The sequence below is a fragment of the Chaetodon auriga genome, chromosome 16 (assembly GCF_051107435.1).
Source record: "Chaetodon auriga isolate fChaAug3 chromosome 16, fChaAug3.hap1, whole genome shotgun sequence".
In the NCBI taxonomy this organism is placed as follows: Eukaryota; Metazoa; Chordata; class Actinopteri; order Chaetodontiformes; family Chaetodontidae; genus Chaetodon; species Chaetodon auriga.
In genome coordinates, this window is record NC_135089.1 from 1,792,501 (window position 1) to 1,811,228 (window position 18,728).

The window sequence follows — 18,728 nt, forward strand, 5'->3', positions numbered from 1 at the left end:
GAGTAAAACGAATGAAGTCATGAGAATTTATCAGAGGGTTGTCGCTGAAGGCGTAGGCGATACCTCACGTCACATTCGCAGAAGGTTCCGTCGTCAAAGCGGTGAATATTTCTGAATTTGCAGTGCTGTTTCCTACATGCTTTTTTTAAGTTGCATTGTGTTGAGCTCTCTTGGCCACCATAGAAATACTCCCTATCAGCAGCTGTCTGTGTTAGCTGCAGAGGACTGGACCAAACATCTCTGCTTTCACATCCCAACGTCCTGCTGACGAAGCTTCGAACGTCTGTCTGTCGTCATATTTTACGACGTCATCAAAAAAACAAAAAACAAAAACGAAATCCGCGATTTGATTCAAGTGATTAATCATATTAAATGTTTTTTTTTTATTAAATCAACTTTTTTTAATGAGTACATCTCAACAAAAATACGTTAGCATAACTGACGCCGCGCTTTTTTTGGGATCATCGTCATCAATCTTAAAAAGCTTCTAACTTCTGACTATGTGTCTCCAGCTGTTGGTATCAAAGTAATGAATTTTTAATTTCATTTTTGTAATGACTTGTTTTGTCCTCGAGCAGTGTTGGAGCTGAAATAGATTTTTGTTATTGTTGTTGTATAAACGTAATTTATGGCGCTGTGCTGCTCGACAGACTCGTTAATAAGGTGCGAGCCTCCCTTTGTGTATGAGAGCAAAGGAAATCTGACTTTTGGACTTCTGGAGGCTCTAGAATCTGATTTAACAACTACTCGTATTAATGCAGCCAATTATTCATCTGCAACTGTGCAGAACCAGCAGGTGTAAACAGGATGAGCAGACGTGCAAAGAAGCTGCGCAGCTTCGAATGTTGATTTACAATTTGAATGTCACCGTTAAGAACGAGTGAAGTGTTCAGCACAGCCGTAACCAGGAAATAATCAATCTGCACACATCCCACAAAAAAAAACAAAAACAAAAACAAAATCAGATGATGATGAAAAACCTTTTCACAACAGCAACAACATCCATGTGTGAAGGCAGACATAATGTTCTTATAACTGCTTTATTCTGACACTCAAAACAATCAGAGAGTACTTATATGTCACATATTGACAACAAAAATAATTCATGAATGAAGAAAAAAGTCATAATAGTTATACTTTTACCTATGAAATTAATCCAAAAGAAGTTACTTTACACCTGTCAGACAATATATTCTCATGATAGAAAGTACATACAATTCAAGAACAAGTTCAGCTGAATTGAAAATACACAGATAACCCCACTTCATATAGGAATACATATAAAACAGTTACTCAGAGAATTGCGATATACTGTGTGTGTATATACATTTAAATGTATTTACATGTACTGTAACTTTTTTGCTTGGTTCTCTTTTGTACAAATCTTTTAGGTGGATTAATAAATGCACCTGCCAGCTTATCAGGGCTTAGTGAATACTTGTATTAAATATAAATGATGGATAAAGAGTGTTTTTATGTAAACATATCTCAATACGACTATCAATAAGTACGAACAGATTTTTGGATCAAATAGAGGTCTGGTTGCATATTAAGCTGGTTATGGAATACAACAAAAGCAAACTCAACCAAAAAATATCAAAGTTCTTGTTTTATAAATTCACATTTAAATTACTTTTGACTTACTGTAAGCAGAATTAAACGGCTCAGACCTCCACAATACTGACCACCAGAGTATTTACATGTGATGTCTTTAACATTTAAGCCTTGATAAGCTGACACTAGAACAGTTAAACAATGCTAATTTGAGCTTTTTCTGTAAACTGTAGACAAACCCGTGCAGACTGATAGGAGCGATGGCGACACTCATGGCGTCCCTGCAGTAACATGACAGAGGAAATGAAACTCATCGTGATGGACCCTCGTGGGCCGATATTTGCTGGGATGACTTAAAACCTATGAGTGTAAAGTCTCCGTTCACGCTGAGCAGCTGAGCAGCTGACCAGCAGGTCTTTTAACAGGAAGCACTACTGCAGACGTTCGTTACCTTTGGGAATGGTAATCAGGAGGTTAACGAGGAGCCGATGGAGCCGTGATGACTCAAAGCGAAGCGGCATCGGCCAAACTTTGATGGCAGCTTTAAAGGCTTGAAGAAGCGCGGTGTGTGAGTTACACGTCAGCTGGACAAACGATTAGCGATCTGAAGCTGGAACTGATTAACAAGGACAAACTGATGAAGCTACTTATGCTGACGACTTGAGAGAAGACCAAATCTGCCACCGAGGGCCTTTTTTCTGTTTCCAGAAGAATTCATGGCACCATCAAAGTGACGCGGAGAGACCAGCTGACGTCGGCTGTTCAACATTTTCTCACCAAATGAGTAAAATCTGAGAGCACGAATACTTTAGGTGCTGTTTTCTTTTTTTGCACAAGAGTTTGAGCTTTGAATTAATGTCTCAGTGATTAGATTTTGACTGCAGATGCGTGGATCTGTTTCCGAACTCTTAAAATGATATAATATATTCTTAATTCAACACGACGTGCTGTTAATTTGTGAGCATGAAACTGTCGAGTAAGCAGTTCATATTAGTTATTTTCTGTGGAACGATCATTGTTTAATACTGTGCGTCAGTCCTGCGATTAAGTCTTCCGTCATGTTTAGGATTTATCATTTCTGCTCTTTTGCATCCTGTGTATTTGTTCACGAGGTGGCCAAAAAATTAGGAACACCGTTTTTGGGGGGAATAGTGCCGCATTTCTTCATTTTCAGTACAATCTTGTATGTCACGTGTGACTGTTGTTTTGTTTGTGAAAGCATCGTTACGTGTGCCTGCTTCGCTCTCATACCAGTTAAGGAGACAAAATGGGTCAAACTCCCAAAGAGTCAATGCATTTTACGCGTTAATAAAAAGAAAGGTTAACGTCATTAATGATGTTTGTTGCACTGATGCGTCTGAGGTCAGAGTTAAACTGCTGTGATGTTATTACAGGGACTCAGAGTGAAGTCATGGAAACTGTTAGCTTACTGCAAACTACAGTATGTTAGCAAACTGCATTCACTTCCTCTGTCTCCTCCCTCACTCACTCACTCACTCACTCACTCACTCACTCACTCACTCACTCACTCACTCACTCACTCACTCACTCACTCACACACACACACACACACACACACACACTCTAATGCATATATAATTTATATATATATATATAGCACATAGGCACACACATTCAGGTCAGAAAACAAAAGAAGTCTATTTCATTCCAGTCTAGCTTACTAATAGTGGTCACTAACTGAACACCCACACATGAACTCTGCTGCAGAGTTTAGACGAGAAACTCCTACAAATGCACAAACCAGTTCTCCTGTTTGAAAATGGTAAAAATAATACTCAAAGTCCGTTTCGACTCATATAAAAACCCCGAACGGTGCGTACGTACTAGCATATAAAAGGAAGAACAACGTTTGTTTACCCACATAAAGATCTTCTTTGACTCATGAGATAATGGGTTAATTTTCTTTTTTGATATACAACATTACTCTATATCATCTTAACATCTCGACTAAACATAACTAGCTGTTTATGATACTTTTATAAATATGTTACATCTCGGAAATTATTGAAAAACCAAAAAACAAATGAAGTGCAACAAACAGATTTTTTTCTTTTGAGACCACAAACACTTTTGTGAGTACATATAAATTAGATATTATTGGCATTAGCTTGGAGTCGTGTTTCCGTAGCTGCACTGAACTCTTGACAGCGAGCAGGAGCTACACAGAGATTCTCTTTTCAATTCACCTCACGTAGCACAAAGTTGTAATAGAAGCCAATGCAACCACTGTATGTGGACTAAGAGGCGAGCACTGCTGCACTCTACACACATTTACACTGCCTCCTAACTCCTGGGTGCTTTTAGATAATATCCTACTGTATTTGTGTGTGTGTGTGTGTGTGTGTGTATACAGTTGAAATGTTTTATACAGTATATGTCTACATATATATATAATACAGTAGCTTTAATAAAGAACAACAGTACAGTCTTATTTAATCCACCTCTCCTGGGGTCTCTGCTTCAACAGAAATCAAAAATCAGCTCTTCTAGAAAGCCGCGTTGCAAAGAGGCCAAACCTGCTGGTTGTGTTAGAAATGAAACTGTCCTGCCTGCTGAGGAGTGAATAGCACTGTGTTCTAGTTTGTGAGTTTCAGTTAGCTTATCCTGAGGTAAAACATTTTGTGCAATGCTTAAAAAGAGACCGGTGACTCGCAGCAGAACAGCCCTCTGTCGGTTCGCCCAGCTCGGCGCTGTGTCGTTACTGTGTGTGTGAGTCCGTGTGGGAAACGTGTGACGGTGCACCTCGAGTACACTTCATCTGCCGTGCTGTATTAGTGAGGATATGCAGCCGTGTCTTCTGCAAATTAAGGTAATATGCAACTATCTGCGTTTGGCGGTCACACCGTGGGGAAGCAGCAGACGCACAGACCCCTGTGCGCCCTGACGCAGCGTCTCCATTCGCCGATTGGCCGTTTGGTTCATGAAGCGTGAAAGAAAATCGTTCAGAAAGGAGGAATTCATGACGGAGGCTGTCGGGACTCAGATTCAGTTTGTTTGTTTGGTTCAACCGACAAACCAAAACCAAAGAGATTCAGTGTAGAATAATGTAAAACAACTTCTGGGTTATGTTTGACTTCAGTGATTAGTCGATTATCAAAACTGTAATTTTCTTACGATCGACCAATCGGCTAATTGATTAGTCCAGAACAACAGTCTTGTCATAAATCGTATTTACAGGCTACAGTCTCTACTGAGAGTGTAATTTGTCCTGATGTTCCATTGTCATGCATTATATTCTATTTACTTCCAATACGATGCATTCCAGTACAACAAGATCACAGCAGAGCTACAAAATGAGGCGACGCACGACGACGAACACACAAACTAAACTTTAAAACAGATTATTTCTGCAATGTTTTCAAGCTTTAGAAAGTCTAGAAATTTTCTTGTTACAAACTGGGGTTTAAAAGAGGTCCAGTGACAGACGAGGGCCTTCAGAGTAAAGCCACAGAAAAACTACTCGTCCACGTTCATGAAACCTAGTGGAAGGGGAGTATCAAGGGCCAAAGAAGGACCCGTTAAATCCTGGAGCAGATCCAAGTCAAGGGGCACATACAGGAATTACTTTTCATTTTCATTAACATTGTGAGATTGGTCATTTGGCCTTGGCTGAATAAATGCCAACATCTTAAAATCCAGACAATGCTGAAGTTCAATAGTGACTGAGCAGCCGATTGTAGAACTACAAAGACGCCCAATCACAATCCACATTCACAGGTAGCAGTAATCCTCCTGGCCAGCCGACTCACCTGAGCTCAGATGTAAATACACGCCTATCATACAACTAATGACCCTCTTACTCACGACCAAACGTGAAATTCTAATCATTTTGGAAACATACTTCATCTAGACATACAGAATGGTTGCAGTTGCAGATTTGCATATCATATGAGAGTGGACTGCTGTCCTTTGAGGAGGTCTGCGCTCTCCCACTGCCCTTATCGTTTGGTCTGTATTCTGCTGCAACGTATCACTGCCACCTACTGGCGTTAGCGAAGAAGCTAACCCCAGCTACTGATGGCAAACGCTCACCCCCCTCGTATTTACCTTTGGCTGTACTTTTATGGAGCGCTACACGATTGTGTCCCTGAACGCCACCCGGCCAGCGTCACATTTCCCCCTTCAACACGGCCGCTCGTGCAGAATAGTTGCATATGAACGTACAGGGATTTGCAGGAGACGGGGCTGGAGTGTGAGCATTGTGAGTCCAAGACAGAAATCTGACCTTCATGACCCTTTTCTCTGCATGCTGTCATAACACATAATACAGCTTGTAACGCTCCACTGCAAGTGCACAACAGTAGGACTCCAATGTTTAAAGAAAACAAAAGCAATCAGAGCAGCGCCGTCTTTGAGCTAAGAATCACCAAGGCATGTTGAGCGTCAGCGCGTGGACTGAGCTGCACTCCTGCATGTTAAATGGAAGGTAAAGGTTAGAAAAGCAACAAACTGGTGATGGATCAGTGATCAGTGCACAGCTGATCACGCCCGGCATGTTTGTCATGTACCGTGTGTATCATAAAAATGCCCCAGTATATTCTTAGTCAGATGACAGCGGCTGCATACACACACCTCTGAGCATGCATCATGCGTGCTGCAGTAGGCTCACATTGGTTATGGTGACACAGCACCCATATACAGCAATCAAGATAATGCACATGTGCATAAAACTTTCCAAAAGAAAACCAAAAGCACAAAATGAATACAAAACAAGAGCAGACCAATGATGACATCAAATAGGTTGTTGTAGAAATATCGGCTTGAGAGGGAGTCAGGGGAGGGGCTCAGCATGGGGACCTGGAAGCTTTTAGTTTGATTTAGCTCTCCACCAAGGACCGGGTGTCGGCCTGTTTTGAGTTTGTCTTTTTTGTTTTTAGATTGTTTTTTTTTTTTTTTGTCTGTTTGTTGGGGTAATGTCTCTGTCTTTTCTCGCTTTTTCTTTTAGTAGGGAGTGAAGCGACTGTACCCTCCTCTGTATAGGCTAGCCTGCAACATCAAAGATGAAAAAGTACCAATCAGTATTCAGGTGACAGATTTAGTCGGTTTCTCTTTTGTCCACAAATTTCCTTCCTTTTCCCATATTTTCGTAGAACGGTTTCATATGGGAATGAGCATGAGGCGGGTTGATGGTTTGATAGACTTCAGCCAATCATTGGAGTGTGTGTTAGGACCAGGATCTTTTGGACTTGAGGTGGATTGATGGACCTGGAGCTTTTTCTATAATGGCACAGCAAAAAAAAAAAAAGTCTTAAAAAAAACTGAAGCACTGGAGCTGGTCTGGTGTATTTTCTTTAATTTATTGCACTGAGCAGTTCATTTAAAAATAGCGTGCTTTGTGCTCTTTTACTCGAGGAAACCCATTCCTTTTCAGGCTGTAACAATATCAGAGATTCAACCTAAGCAGGATGAGTTCAGGGAGCTTTAATCACAGCTCCTTTTCAAGTCTAACGGAGGTTTCTGCACCTTTCTGGAGGGGCAAACCACCTCAGGATATTAGCCCTTAGATTTAGCACCATGCTCAAGATATGTAGGGCAGACACACACATAAAGCATGCATGTGGGCCTATGCATGCACACCTGCACATGCACGCACACACACTCACACACACACACACACTCATACACTCTCCTCTCATCTTTCGGTGGCTCTGCTGCAATTAGGAATTCAGACGAACTCCAAAGGCTAGCGAATGTCTTCAAAGGCTAATTTTGCCTAATTTCGGGGAGCCCTCTTGCTTGTACAAAACTTTCATCCATATGAGATGCTTCTGTGTGCTGGAAATGAGTAAAGAGAATTTCCAACCTCAGAGGAACTAATTATTATATAGCTTTTAAATGCAAAAATGACTCCTCTCTGCTGGAGAACCATTAATCAAATATGATTAAAGAATTAGGAACCAAGCTGGTCTCTTTCTCTTTAGCTCACGAGTTTATTCGATGTTGGCCTCAGCGCAGCCCATCTCCCAGTAGCCTCGCCATTTGTTCAACACCACACTCACACACACACTCACACACACCCTCTCGAGTCTGCGTTAGCTCCCTGAGCTCCCAACACACACAGCATTAGCTCTGATATTTTTAGGGGCCAAATCCTGTCTTCTACTTTCATCGAGAGGACGAACAAAGTGTCAGAGAAATGGAAGGAAATTTAGAGGAAAAAGAATAAAGAATAAAAAACATTCAAGCACATTTTTTAATTAAGTAAATGAAGAGGAAAAAGAAATGTCTTAATTAATGAAAGCTTTTAGCTAGCAGCTGCACCGGGGAACTGTACGCTTTTTTTTTTTTTCTTTTTTTATTTTATGTTGTTGAAAAATCGCATGCATGCCGGAATGGTAAATTTGAGTCATTTCTCAAGCAGAGAGCACGCCTCAAGCATCGAGCTTGTGGGCAGGAGGGGAGGGCGAGACAACTCCCTCCCTCTCTCCGACTCGCTCTCTCTTTATGTCCCACGGCACACTGCTGCATGCGTTTGATGGTCCTTAATCTCTAGGTTTGGTCTGTGAGGCCGGTCCCATCCCCTCATCATCATAAAACAAAACCAAAGAGAAGCTCTCTCTCTTTCAAAAAAGATGCTCTTTTATTTATCATCACTTTTCATCTTTGATGTTACAGTAGCTGCAAAAGCTAGCTAAAAACAGACATTAACAATTCAACGTCATCCCTTCAAGTTTGGTTTGGCTGAATGGAAAAAATAAAGATGGTCCAGCTCGCTGTGCAGCGAGTGGAGGGATGTAGAACGAACAGAAAGCTTGGAAATGTGGTTGTTATGTAAAATGCAAAGTTTGTGTTAAAAAACACGCTGCAGTAATCACTCATTCTCATTTCAGGAGGAACTTGTGTCAAATTAATATTGCATGAGGTGAGCTTGCGTGGCATAACACAAGTTTGTTGCACTAAATGTCTGAGCCAATTTTCTCATGCCGGGGTTTTACAGTACTGCTCAGCTCCACCAGGGTGTGCCAGAGAGCATGACAAAAACCGAATCGATTGATGAATAAATACATAAATAAAAACCAGTGGCCGCTGCAGCCTCTGGTCTTTATTTTGGAGTGTGTGTGTGTGTGTGTGTGTGTGTGTGTGTGTGTGTGTGTGTGTGTGTGTGTGTGCTCGTGTTGTGATGCCTCAGACGGGGTGCACACAGAAACGCCCGGCGGCCTCATAGACTTACCATAGTCCCCACACTGTATGTGGCGGCAGGGCCAATCGTGTGGTGGTAGGGGTCTGCTGTTGCATAGACTCTGCCATAGCTGCACAACAGGAGGCACAGAGAACACGGTCATTGATCTATCATTGACGAGGAGAGCAGAACATTTATGCATGCTTGTTTAATGCTCAACCCCTCAAGTCAACTCTTTCAAGTCCCTAACACAATCAATTATTTCCCTCCTCGGCCTCCTGGGCTTCCTACATTATACAAGGTGGTTCAAAAAGGGGAGTTCAAAGGTTGGCGAATTATACTTGTCTTTTCATTGTCATCTTGATTAGGTGGATAGAATAGGTAATGAGTGCAGAGCGAGGGAGGGAGAGGGGGAGACAGATGCAGGGAAACGCAGTTGGTGCTGGAGGGCTTGGTCTCTCACCCTGTTCTTGTTTACCCAGGCTGCACACTGGGCTCACGCCCCTGTCTTTTCATTGTTGCTGGTTTGGAACTAATCCTTCCAATTTCCTTCTGAGACAGGACAAGATGTGTCTGCCTTATTTATTTATTTATTCGACTTCACATATTCCTCTATTTACTTTCCTTTTTTTTTTTTCAATGCTCGCTTGCAAATGAGGGTCTGCATGGAGCAGATAAGGCACACCCAGCCAAGGACTGAGGGCACCAAATCAACCAGGAATAATAAAAAAAAAAAAAGTGGAGAGAGGAAGAAATTCTCCTAAAGGAGACAACAAGACATACAGCGCTCATGCCTTTCGCATGAGCTACATTGAGTTATATAAGATCTAAATATGGCTCGGCCCATTTAAGTCCAGCAGCACCCAAGGTCAGTGAGCAGGACATGAAATCAGAAAGGCTGTCTCGGCTCCTTGGGGAGGAGGCCGGTGCCATGAGATGGTCAGGGGAAGTCTCCGTGGTCCTCTTATCTTCAGTGAGCACCGAACCCCACAGGCCCTCTAAGGCTAATATATCTACAAAATGACTCTCACCAGAGTGGCACTGCTGACGACCGGCAGGTCAAACCACCCTGTGCAATGTCACAGAGCCTCAGCAGAGCTGATTGGAAGCCAGCAGGGTCTCTACAATGTGACTGGCTCCTCACAAGGCCTCTGTGATACATCAGACTCACTGGTATGAACTCTGTTTAGTTACTTAAAGGGCTTTGGTAATGCAGCCAGTGAGCACTGTAGGCTTTCCAGATAATAAATGTTTCATATTTTGCAGGGGTTTCACACGCTTTCCACAATCCCGGTGACCTCTTTTTATGATTGGCTGACTGCTCCACCGTTAAGTCTGATAAGGTATTGCTGAGACAATACCGGCAAACCCCTATTGATCCAATGGGCATGACCGCTTATTTAAAAGGAAACAAACAGACAAAGCAAAACAAACAACTTGGGGGCGAATTACATTAAATCTCAGGGAAAAGTATAGGCAAGAGAAACAGGAATTAAATCACTCGCAGAGAAAAAAAGCCGCTGTCCAATTTCTGCTCTCGCCGAGCACGGCTGCTCATAATTCGAGCCGCGGCGAGGCCTGATAAATCTTACATTATCGATATGATCTTCAGGCTCTCAGGCAGGGTGTACGTTATCACAAGTGACACGCTCAATCCTTCCCAGATTAGATTCCCAAACCAGCCCACATCCCGGCTGACAACGGCTTTCAGGGGCCGAAATGAATCAGCGACGCCTCCTCAAACGGAGCACACCTGAACCGGAGTGACATCACTCAGAAGTGATAGAGTTCCTGCCGGTCCGTCTCTCCCTCTCTGCCTCCCTTCCACAGACCTGAGGCCATTCATAAATACCGCAGTGATATACCCACTCTCCCATCACAAGCAGAGAGTCACGACATATATCACTGCTTTTCTCATCGAGTCCAACGAGGTTAGTCTATTTTGTGCTCCAAGCGAAAGAGAATACAGAGGTTTGCCTAATAGATAACTGGAGAGGAAGCACCCAGAAATCCCAAATAACCTGCACAGAATATTGAAAATATAGAATATTCTGGTGAAGCAGCTCCATCACACGTTCTCCATCCACGACTGGCACTTTTGTTAGGGAAACGCAGTAATAATTACAAATCCAGCCTTTGCTACTTCCCCATTGTTAGACATCATTCTGGGATGTTTACTGCATTGAAGTGTTTCATTGTCCTTCGGTCTTCCTCATCTAGTTCTACTTCACTCAGTAATTTCCTCTATTTGTCGGCCTGCGGGATCAACTTGTTGCTTTAAATCAAAGTTCACATTAACAAAGGGAGCTTGTCAAACATAACGTAGACGTCTCTATGATTTAACTCTGAACTCAACATGTGCTTTATCAGCATTGCATTCTGTTTCTTCTGCCCACTGCTGATGGGAAAAAATGCAATCTCTGCCAGCTCTGCGACGTTTTTTTTTCTGCGACTGTTTTCTCCAACACGTGCAAAATATCAGCTTAAGAAAGAGGCTCGTGCTGTTTGGATTTTACATTTTTTCTCTTCTGTGAAATTGCATTTGAGCCGTGCTGGAAATCGTCACATCACATTGTTCACGTTTGATGGAAATAAGAGAAACATCCCCCCCAAAAAATAACAAAATGTAGCCAGAAATTAAAGATACATTAATCTAATTACGTATTTCGGGGTTGACTGAATCTGGACAATCTGGAACTGCTGAAGCATGCAACACTTTCCACATTCAGTAATCTTTGTACAACATAATGGTACAACTCTCTCAATCTCTCAGTGCAGCGCTTTAATAACATGATGAAAACTGGATGGGAGGGATTCTCACCTGTCACTGTAAGCAGCGGTGGTGGTGGGCTGGGCAAATCTGTATGCTGCATAGCCACCCTGTAAAAACAGCACAGTGTTAATCAATGATTGAGCTCAACCCGCACAGAGAAAGGTAAGACCTCAGAGACACGAGGACACAGGGATACACATGAAGAGCTGGAAATTGCCGCAATGTTTAAACGCCACTGCACAGCATTGCTCACTTTCCCCCGCTGCTGGTTCCCTTTCAGACACCAGAGGGTGCTGTTTGATGTATGGTGTATGAGGCAAGTGGTGGCAACAGGGCAATGAATGATGTTCAGAGAGGCGAGCCATCATCACACCGGAGGCTCGTCCGGGTAGCGGTAACAGCATAACAGAGGCCACGTGAGCCAACTCCCCAAATTCAGCCCCTTTTTAGATTGAGGTTCTGCTGCTTCATTATTGAAGAGCCCCCTTTTCCTTACACGACCCCCCTGGCTCACAAATGAAGTAAGAAGGCAGGAGACGGTTGGACCATTGGGGAGTCAGGACCGCTGTATTCATTTGCCAGAGTGGGGAAGGAATTAAAGACCTCATTGTGGAGTGCTGCTATTACTCTCTTTGAAAAATGAAGCTGTTCTCCCACTGTTTTTCTATTAGTGCCAGTGGAGTGTGTGCCCATCTGCGTCCATACGGTGGATAGGTGGCTTTTAATAATGCATGTTTTCATTCATTTTTAAACTCAAGGGGAAAGACGTCCGACGGAGAGCTGTGCAGAGAGGCAGCGGTGTGATGGTCGTGGCCGTGGCTGCACATGAAATCAGGTCAGGGGCCACAGCAACTGAATCCCCCTCCCCCCAGTTTCCCTCAAGGTTTCCACAGAGACAGGAAGTCACTGCACTCGAGGCAGATGACTTCCTGCGGGACAGCCATGCCTTGGGACTGTGCTGATTACAGCGACGGCCTGAACAAACACGGGCCAATAAATCACTCTCCCACATTGTCAAATCCTGCACACAACAGTGCAGCACATTTGTTATTTTGTCGTGCGGCGTGTGTGTTTGTGCATTCACGTATGTGTGCACTCGTGTGTGTTTCTACATGAAGGTGCATGCATGCATATGTATTAGCAAATGCAGATAGCGTATGTGTATGCATCCAGTTTCCCTCTCTGCTGATGGATTAGCAGCTCGCCTGTTTCCAAAAGGAAGCTTCTGCACATCAAGCGGCCGGTTTTAACAGCGAGCCAGTGTCCACTGAATGATTGTGGAGGACACCGAGGGCTAAGGGACAGCTTCCTCTTGGTCACTCGAGACCTTCACGCACACTCAGCCAGTCTGAAGCAGTGCAGTGGTCAGTGCCAAAACTAATGGCAGTAAAGCACCAGGGGCTGGCATGACGGGTTGAGTGATGGACCAACCTGGCCAGGCTTTGGTCAAGGGACATCGGGGCGCAGGACTTAGCTGGAGGTGGCTGAGCGAGTGCGAGAGACAAACAGTATCACTCAGAGCACAGCCCTGCTCTCGTCTATGGTGGTGGATGTCACCGCCATAAAAAACAGCGAAATACAGTCCTATCATGTGGGCTGGTGTGTAAGCCATATATCACTGGGGTTCGGCACTTCGTTCCCAGACGCTGGTCGTCGTCAGGGTGAGAGTGAGAGGCAACTGTCATTGCTGCTGTGCCCACTGTCATCTCGCTATCTCGGCAGACGGCAGCGCAGAAAAAAAGCAGCAGAATCAAAGCGACAAATTACATCCTCCCACAAACGTCTGGACTAATGTCAAAGTGGGGCAGCGTGGTAATTTCAGCATTATCTCCACAGCGGCCATGCTTTTCTCTGTCAAGGGCAACGTGCAGCAGGGCCAGCCCCTGATGTGACCCTGCCTGCACGGACAGCTCCAGAGGGACGGCTAATCCCTTTATCTGCTGCCGCTCCTCTTATCTCCCACATGGTGATGGCTGGGAGGAACCGGCTCCACTCAGGCCTGCACAGACCCCCTGGGGCAGGCAGGGATATCCCAGCCAAACCCTCTGAGTGTACACAAACACAAACCAGGAGAGAGAAGGAAAGAGGTAGCGGGAAGGGGGGCTGCAGAAGACGAGCCACCTCAAAAACCCAGACAAATCTGAAGTAAGGAATGACCTAACTTGACACGGGACACTGAGCTCGGGTCTGCCTCTTTGCCAAAGTCTGAGATCATAGGAAGAGAGAAGAGAGAGAGGAGGGAGGAGCTGAGGGGGTTTTAAATTTTGTTGTTGGGTTTCTTGGCACAGCAGACAGAGGCCTAATCGACGCCGGCTTGGCAGCGAGGCTGGGAGAACGCTGGGGGCTGAGGAGATCACGTTTTTGTCTCCAGGGCTGGGCTTTTTGTCTGCTTTACTTCTGTTTCATCTAAGCAGGCAAGAGGAAAAGCCAACTGTACTTACATAGATCTCTGCACCATAGAAGCCATCTTGGTACACCACCCTGCGAAATTAGAGGACAGGAAAGGAGCGTTAGTTGATTTGTCGTACATGCTGCCCTACTGAATCTCAGCCCTTGACGTTCTGTTTCAACCATTTGTGGGTCTGTGGGGTCAGTTCTTAGCAGCTTTAGTGTACTGTACCACAAATAATGAATGACACATTAGAGCGAAAAGTGCAACCGTTTCACATCCCCGTCCAATTTTCTGCTCTGGTAAAATTGTTGTCTTTCCAGTTGCTGCAGTGTTGTCAGGAGGGCTGGTGGTGGTGGGGAGCGGAGAGGAGGACAAAAGAAGGCAGCGAAGGAGCGCCGTCACATGACTCCGCTATATAAATCAACCAGCTGCCATCAGTAGCAAAGGGCCCCGGAGTGGGAGGGAGGGGAAAGGGGACGTGGGATTTCCAGTCCCAGCTTCAGCGGCAAGTCTCTCTGCAGTAAGACGGATCCTGATCTAATCACAGATAGACAGCTATACCGGGCCCTCGGCCGGTCTCCGTCAGACCTCTCCCACGGCCACACAGACCACTGCTGATAACAGACGAGTGTGAGGCAGGGCTGCACAAAGCCAGGAGATCAGCATAGGCCCTGGTCACAGTCCAGTGAGATCTGCTCAGTAATACCGTATCTCAGCTCTCTACAGCTCTCCCTGTGGCTTTGTTAGTTCCTCCTTTGTCAACAGACAACGTACACATATAAGGATGAGCAGAGTTGGGGCATGTATATACCTAGATACCAACAGCGATTCTACTCCCCAAAGACCCCTCCAGGAAGAATAACAAAGGAAATGGCCTGCAATTTCAGGATTTTTATTCGAACAGACCTTTTGATATTAAAACGATTGCCCAGAGTTGACAGTGCATACATATAATGACTAGAACAATGACCCTTATCACCTCATTCCCCTGTTCAACACAAGCTGCATGGTCTCCAGACATAATCACGTGAATATCTCTTCTTTGAAACTGTGAAATTATGACTAACATGCCTAAATTTAAATGCACATACAGTATGTAAAACTCCAGCATGCAAACACGTAATTGGAGCGTCACATGAAGTCACACACACTCATACTTTACTGCAGCATGAACACAACCAACAGCCTGGCTGTCTGCAGCGCTGTGTTGTTTTCTAGAGATTCAATACTCACGCTCCATAAGCTGGGATTGGTGGTGGTGGTGGAGCTGTGCGGAACGTGTTGTACACAGCCCGCCCCCGACCTCGCAAGTGGGCACCCCTATAGGCCACCGTAGCGCCTGTGGCAGGGTAGGGAAACCCTGTTACTATGGAAGGAAACACACGAGAGAAGAGAAAATGACTTTCAGAGAACATCCTCGACTTGGCATTGCTTACCTTATGACAGAATACATTAAAGAGAGACGTGTGGCACTGCTTTCCCTATGACAGAATGCATTATGGGCAAGACAAGGAAACAATAGATTTAATCTTTTCTAGGTGCGCCTCATCGAGCACTCTCCCCTTTCCCAGCTCGCTGCTTTGTGCCGTACTCAGCAAGGATCCACATTTGCTGTACGCATCCTCTCCTGATGCCTGGCGAGGGGCAGCCTTGAAGCATAGGCAGGTAATGGATGCAATACCACTAGTTTCGCACCACAGCTTTTGCATAGTTTAGACACAATGGGCTAGCAGCGAGCAGAGCAGTGGGAGGGTGGACGGGGGGAGAGGTAGAGGGCGTTTCTAGGTGTTGGGTAGAGTCGAGTGGGAGGTGAATGTTGTTGAACAACCTGACTAGATGTTCAGAACTTTCCCCTGGGGGAAGTGGAGCAGATGGGCTGGACAGCCAAGGTCCAAACCTTAGCATGACCCCCATCTCCAAACCCATCTGGGACCATCTTTAACCAATCGCGAAGCTGCACGTCCTCTGCTGACGGCTACCGGTGGATCAGAAAGGGAGCGTTGGGGTGAAAGGCGTCAGGGTGAGTAGCAAGGGTTGGTGTGATGGTGCGACAAAATGTCCGCGGTCACAGATTAGAGGACAGGCGCCGCGATCCTCGTCTCTACTTAACCTTCAATCAGTCCAGTGGCTGTCTGATTACAAGCTGTGGAGGTGCATACAAACACCGATCTCCAGACATGATTAAGTTGGCCTCCTCTATTCCAGCAATCGAAATTCCCTCACATCCCTCTTCCCTCTGGTCCTCGCCCTCTCCCCCTCCCCCAATGCCTAGTCCATCACAATGCAGTCATCCCCATTATTCTTCATCCCCAGCAACACCCCCTCATCTCCTTCCCCTCACCTTATTCTATGTTATTCATTTCCGTGACACGTTTTGGGTGAATTCATCACAGACCACTTCAGTCTCTCCAGTCAGAGATCACTCTGTGATGGGGTGTTGTGAGGCTCCTGCTGATCTTGTTTGGGTGGGGGGCGGGGGCTCACTTAGGGTGAGTAACACAGGCTGATAGTATGTATCCAGTGTGTTTCAGATGAACCTGCTGCCACAAAGGCGACGGCAGGCAGTCCCTCGCAGTCGCAGATAAACTAGACCACAATGATGATCCATGGTGGCTCATATATAATCGGTGGCGTGTATGTTTCCGCCTGCAGAGCGGCGGCCCGGCGTTACCGTGCCGTGTGCAGCGTTAACCCTGCAGGTGGACGAGGCCAGTGAGCACCCTAATGAACGATGCACACCCTAGCCCCGCTGCTTCAATAAAGCTGACAGGGAGACAGATTAGTGGTGCTTTTAAAAACACAGAGAGCCAGGTTTAATGTCTTCTGCCATTAACATCACGCTCCATTAGTGGGTCCGCACATATTCAAACTCTGGGTCTCATTTGGCCAGGTAACGCCCACGTAGCCCCCCTCCACACGCCCGCCAAGGTGCATGGCACTTTGTTTGCTGCCAACGTACCAATAGACTGCCTGGACTCGCAGGGTGCCCCCTTTCCCCCAAGTGATTTATAATGCTGACCTTGACATTTAAATTAGTCTCTTTTTTTGGAGCAGTGGACATCTGAGCGCAGTTGCTAAAGGGCAAAAACAATCCTCTTTGATAGTTTCCGAGGTGTGTTTCTTTTCCCCCTCCTCTTAACAAATCACTACTGTTTCTGGGCCCCAGAGAGTCCAATTGCCTCTTTCTTTCTTTTTTGGAAATTTGTATGCAATATGCATGCAGTGATGTATGTGAATGTAAACTTATAATGAGTTGGCGATAGGCTACACTGCTTCAATAATAACCCATAAATCAAAGGCACTGTCACACCTTGGTAAGCCCGTGAAAAGCAACAACAGCCACGGTGTACGAGAGCACAAACCTGGTCTAGCCACCAAAGTCAAACACCTTTTCCGGGAGGGGGGCTGGAGAAAATATGAGTTATGCGCTGGAGGGCGGCGGGGTCACGCTGCACCTCATATGTCATATGTGTCAACTTGAGAGGAGCTCAATACCTGCAGAGCCAGTTGGACCTGAGGTAATCCAGCTCTGTGCCAATGATGGGGTCATAACCGGCTCCCATAAAGAAAGATCTGATTTTCCACAAGGTTGATCTCTCTAATACTTCCTGCTCAAATACATCGGGCAATGAGCACTTAATCCACGCACTGGGGACCAAAAACAGCTTAATCTAATCAAGAGTCTGGAGCTTAATTATCCCCCTAACGTACACTCCAACAATGAAAGGATCTGTCTACATATATTAAGATGGCAATTAGCCTTTCTTTTCTGTCATTTACACAGCTGGTAGCTTTTCACAAGTCCTCAAGAAAACTCCACCTTAGTAAGAGAAAATATGAACTGCTGTTTCTGTGTGAGCCGGAGGGGACCGGCCATATGAGGGGGTTTCTAAGTGGCAGCTGTCCGTGGTGCTGAAAATATCCCACACGAGGAATAACCCAGAAAAGTTTGCCAATTATTGTTAAACGAGTTAACAGATCTGCCTCTGAATGTTTTCCTTTTTTATTAGATTACCATGTTTTCATAGATTAATCCCTGCAACTGTTTCGTTATTCTACATAAACAGCTGAAAAATAAGAAAAATGCGTCGATTTAAAAACGGTTACCACTGATCCGTGTTTGATCACACACATGCACAAATGCATCTGTGCATGAATAAACACGTCCTTCACATATGTGGATACCCACATACAACGTACTAGAGCTTCAACAATCAACTGTCAACTATTAAATGATTGATTGATCGGTTTGACTAATTTGTTAAGAAAAACAATTCAAAATTATCGACTTAATTGAGAAAATAATCAACAGATGAATCAACGATGAAAACAACATACTAACATGTATGTCAAAAAAATTCATAAGCATGAATTAAAAATATGTACATATACAGAAATCTACATCATGTACCTGTAATACTCACATTTGTACAAGCTTTAGCTTCACACCTGCTTCCTGTCTATGCATGTAATTATAAACTGTATGTGGACACGCGTGTACATGTGTCTCTGAGCACAGAAATGGACCAGGACAAAGACGGTCCTCGTTATATGTGGACAGATCTATGAGATGAGGAGGTGGAGGGCAGATTCTGGTGTTTGCTCTACAAAAGTTTTCATGTAAACCAGATCAGACACTGGATGCATACCAGCTGCCACACACCATGATTCGTGCCTCTGCCATGTTTTATTGCCAATCCCTCCATTTGACTGGGAACCCAATCACCTTGCTCCTCTTTCCTGGACCGCGACCCCCTCCTCCCCCCTCCATCAGGGCTCTGGGGGAGGTTTGGGTGTTAGGTGGCAACAGAGGACGCGGACTCGGGGTTGGCGCTGCCTGCCTGTACCCTACCAAACGCTCCCCACCC

At 45.0% G+C, this 18,728-nt stretch overlaps 1 protein-coding gene across 10 annotated transcripts in view; it reads right to left on the bottom strand.

The window, feature by feature from the left end:
- Positions 1-18,728, bottom strand: part of LOC143333699 (RNA binding protein fox-1 homolog 3-like) — a 348,241-nt gene that overhangs the window by 3,111 nt on the left and 326,402 nt on the right. For 5 of the 10 annotated variants that reach the window (XM_076751897.1, XM_076751905.1, XM_076751898.1 and 2 more), the window contains 5 exons: positions 15,094-15,226; positions 13,910-13,949; positions 11,517-11,575; positions 8,747-8,825; positions 6,085-6,561 (listed from right to left, as the gene is read on the bottom strand). In XM_076751897.1, coding sequence (XP_076608012.1) covers positions 6,517-6,561; positions 8,747-8,825; positions 11,517-11,575; positions 13,910-13,949; positions 15,094-15,226 — 356 coding nt within the window. In that variant the 3' untranslated portion in view covers positions 6,085-6,516. Of the gene's footprint in view, positions 1-6,084; positions 6,562-8,746; positions 8,826-11,516; positions 11,576-13,909; positions 13,950-15,093; positions 15,227-18,728 lie in introns of those variants that run through there. The other 5 variants (XM_076751900.1, XM_076751907.1, XM_076751901.1 and 2 more) reach the window with 1 other exon arrangement.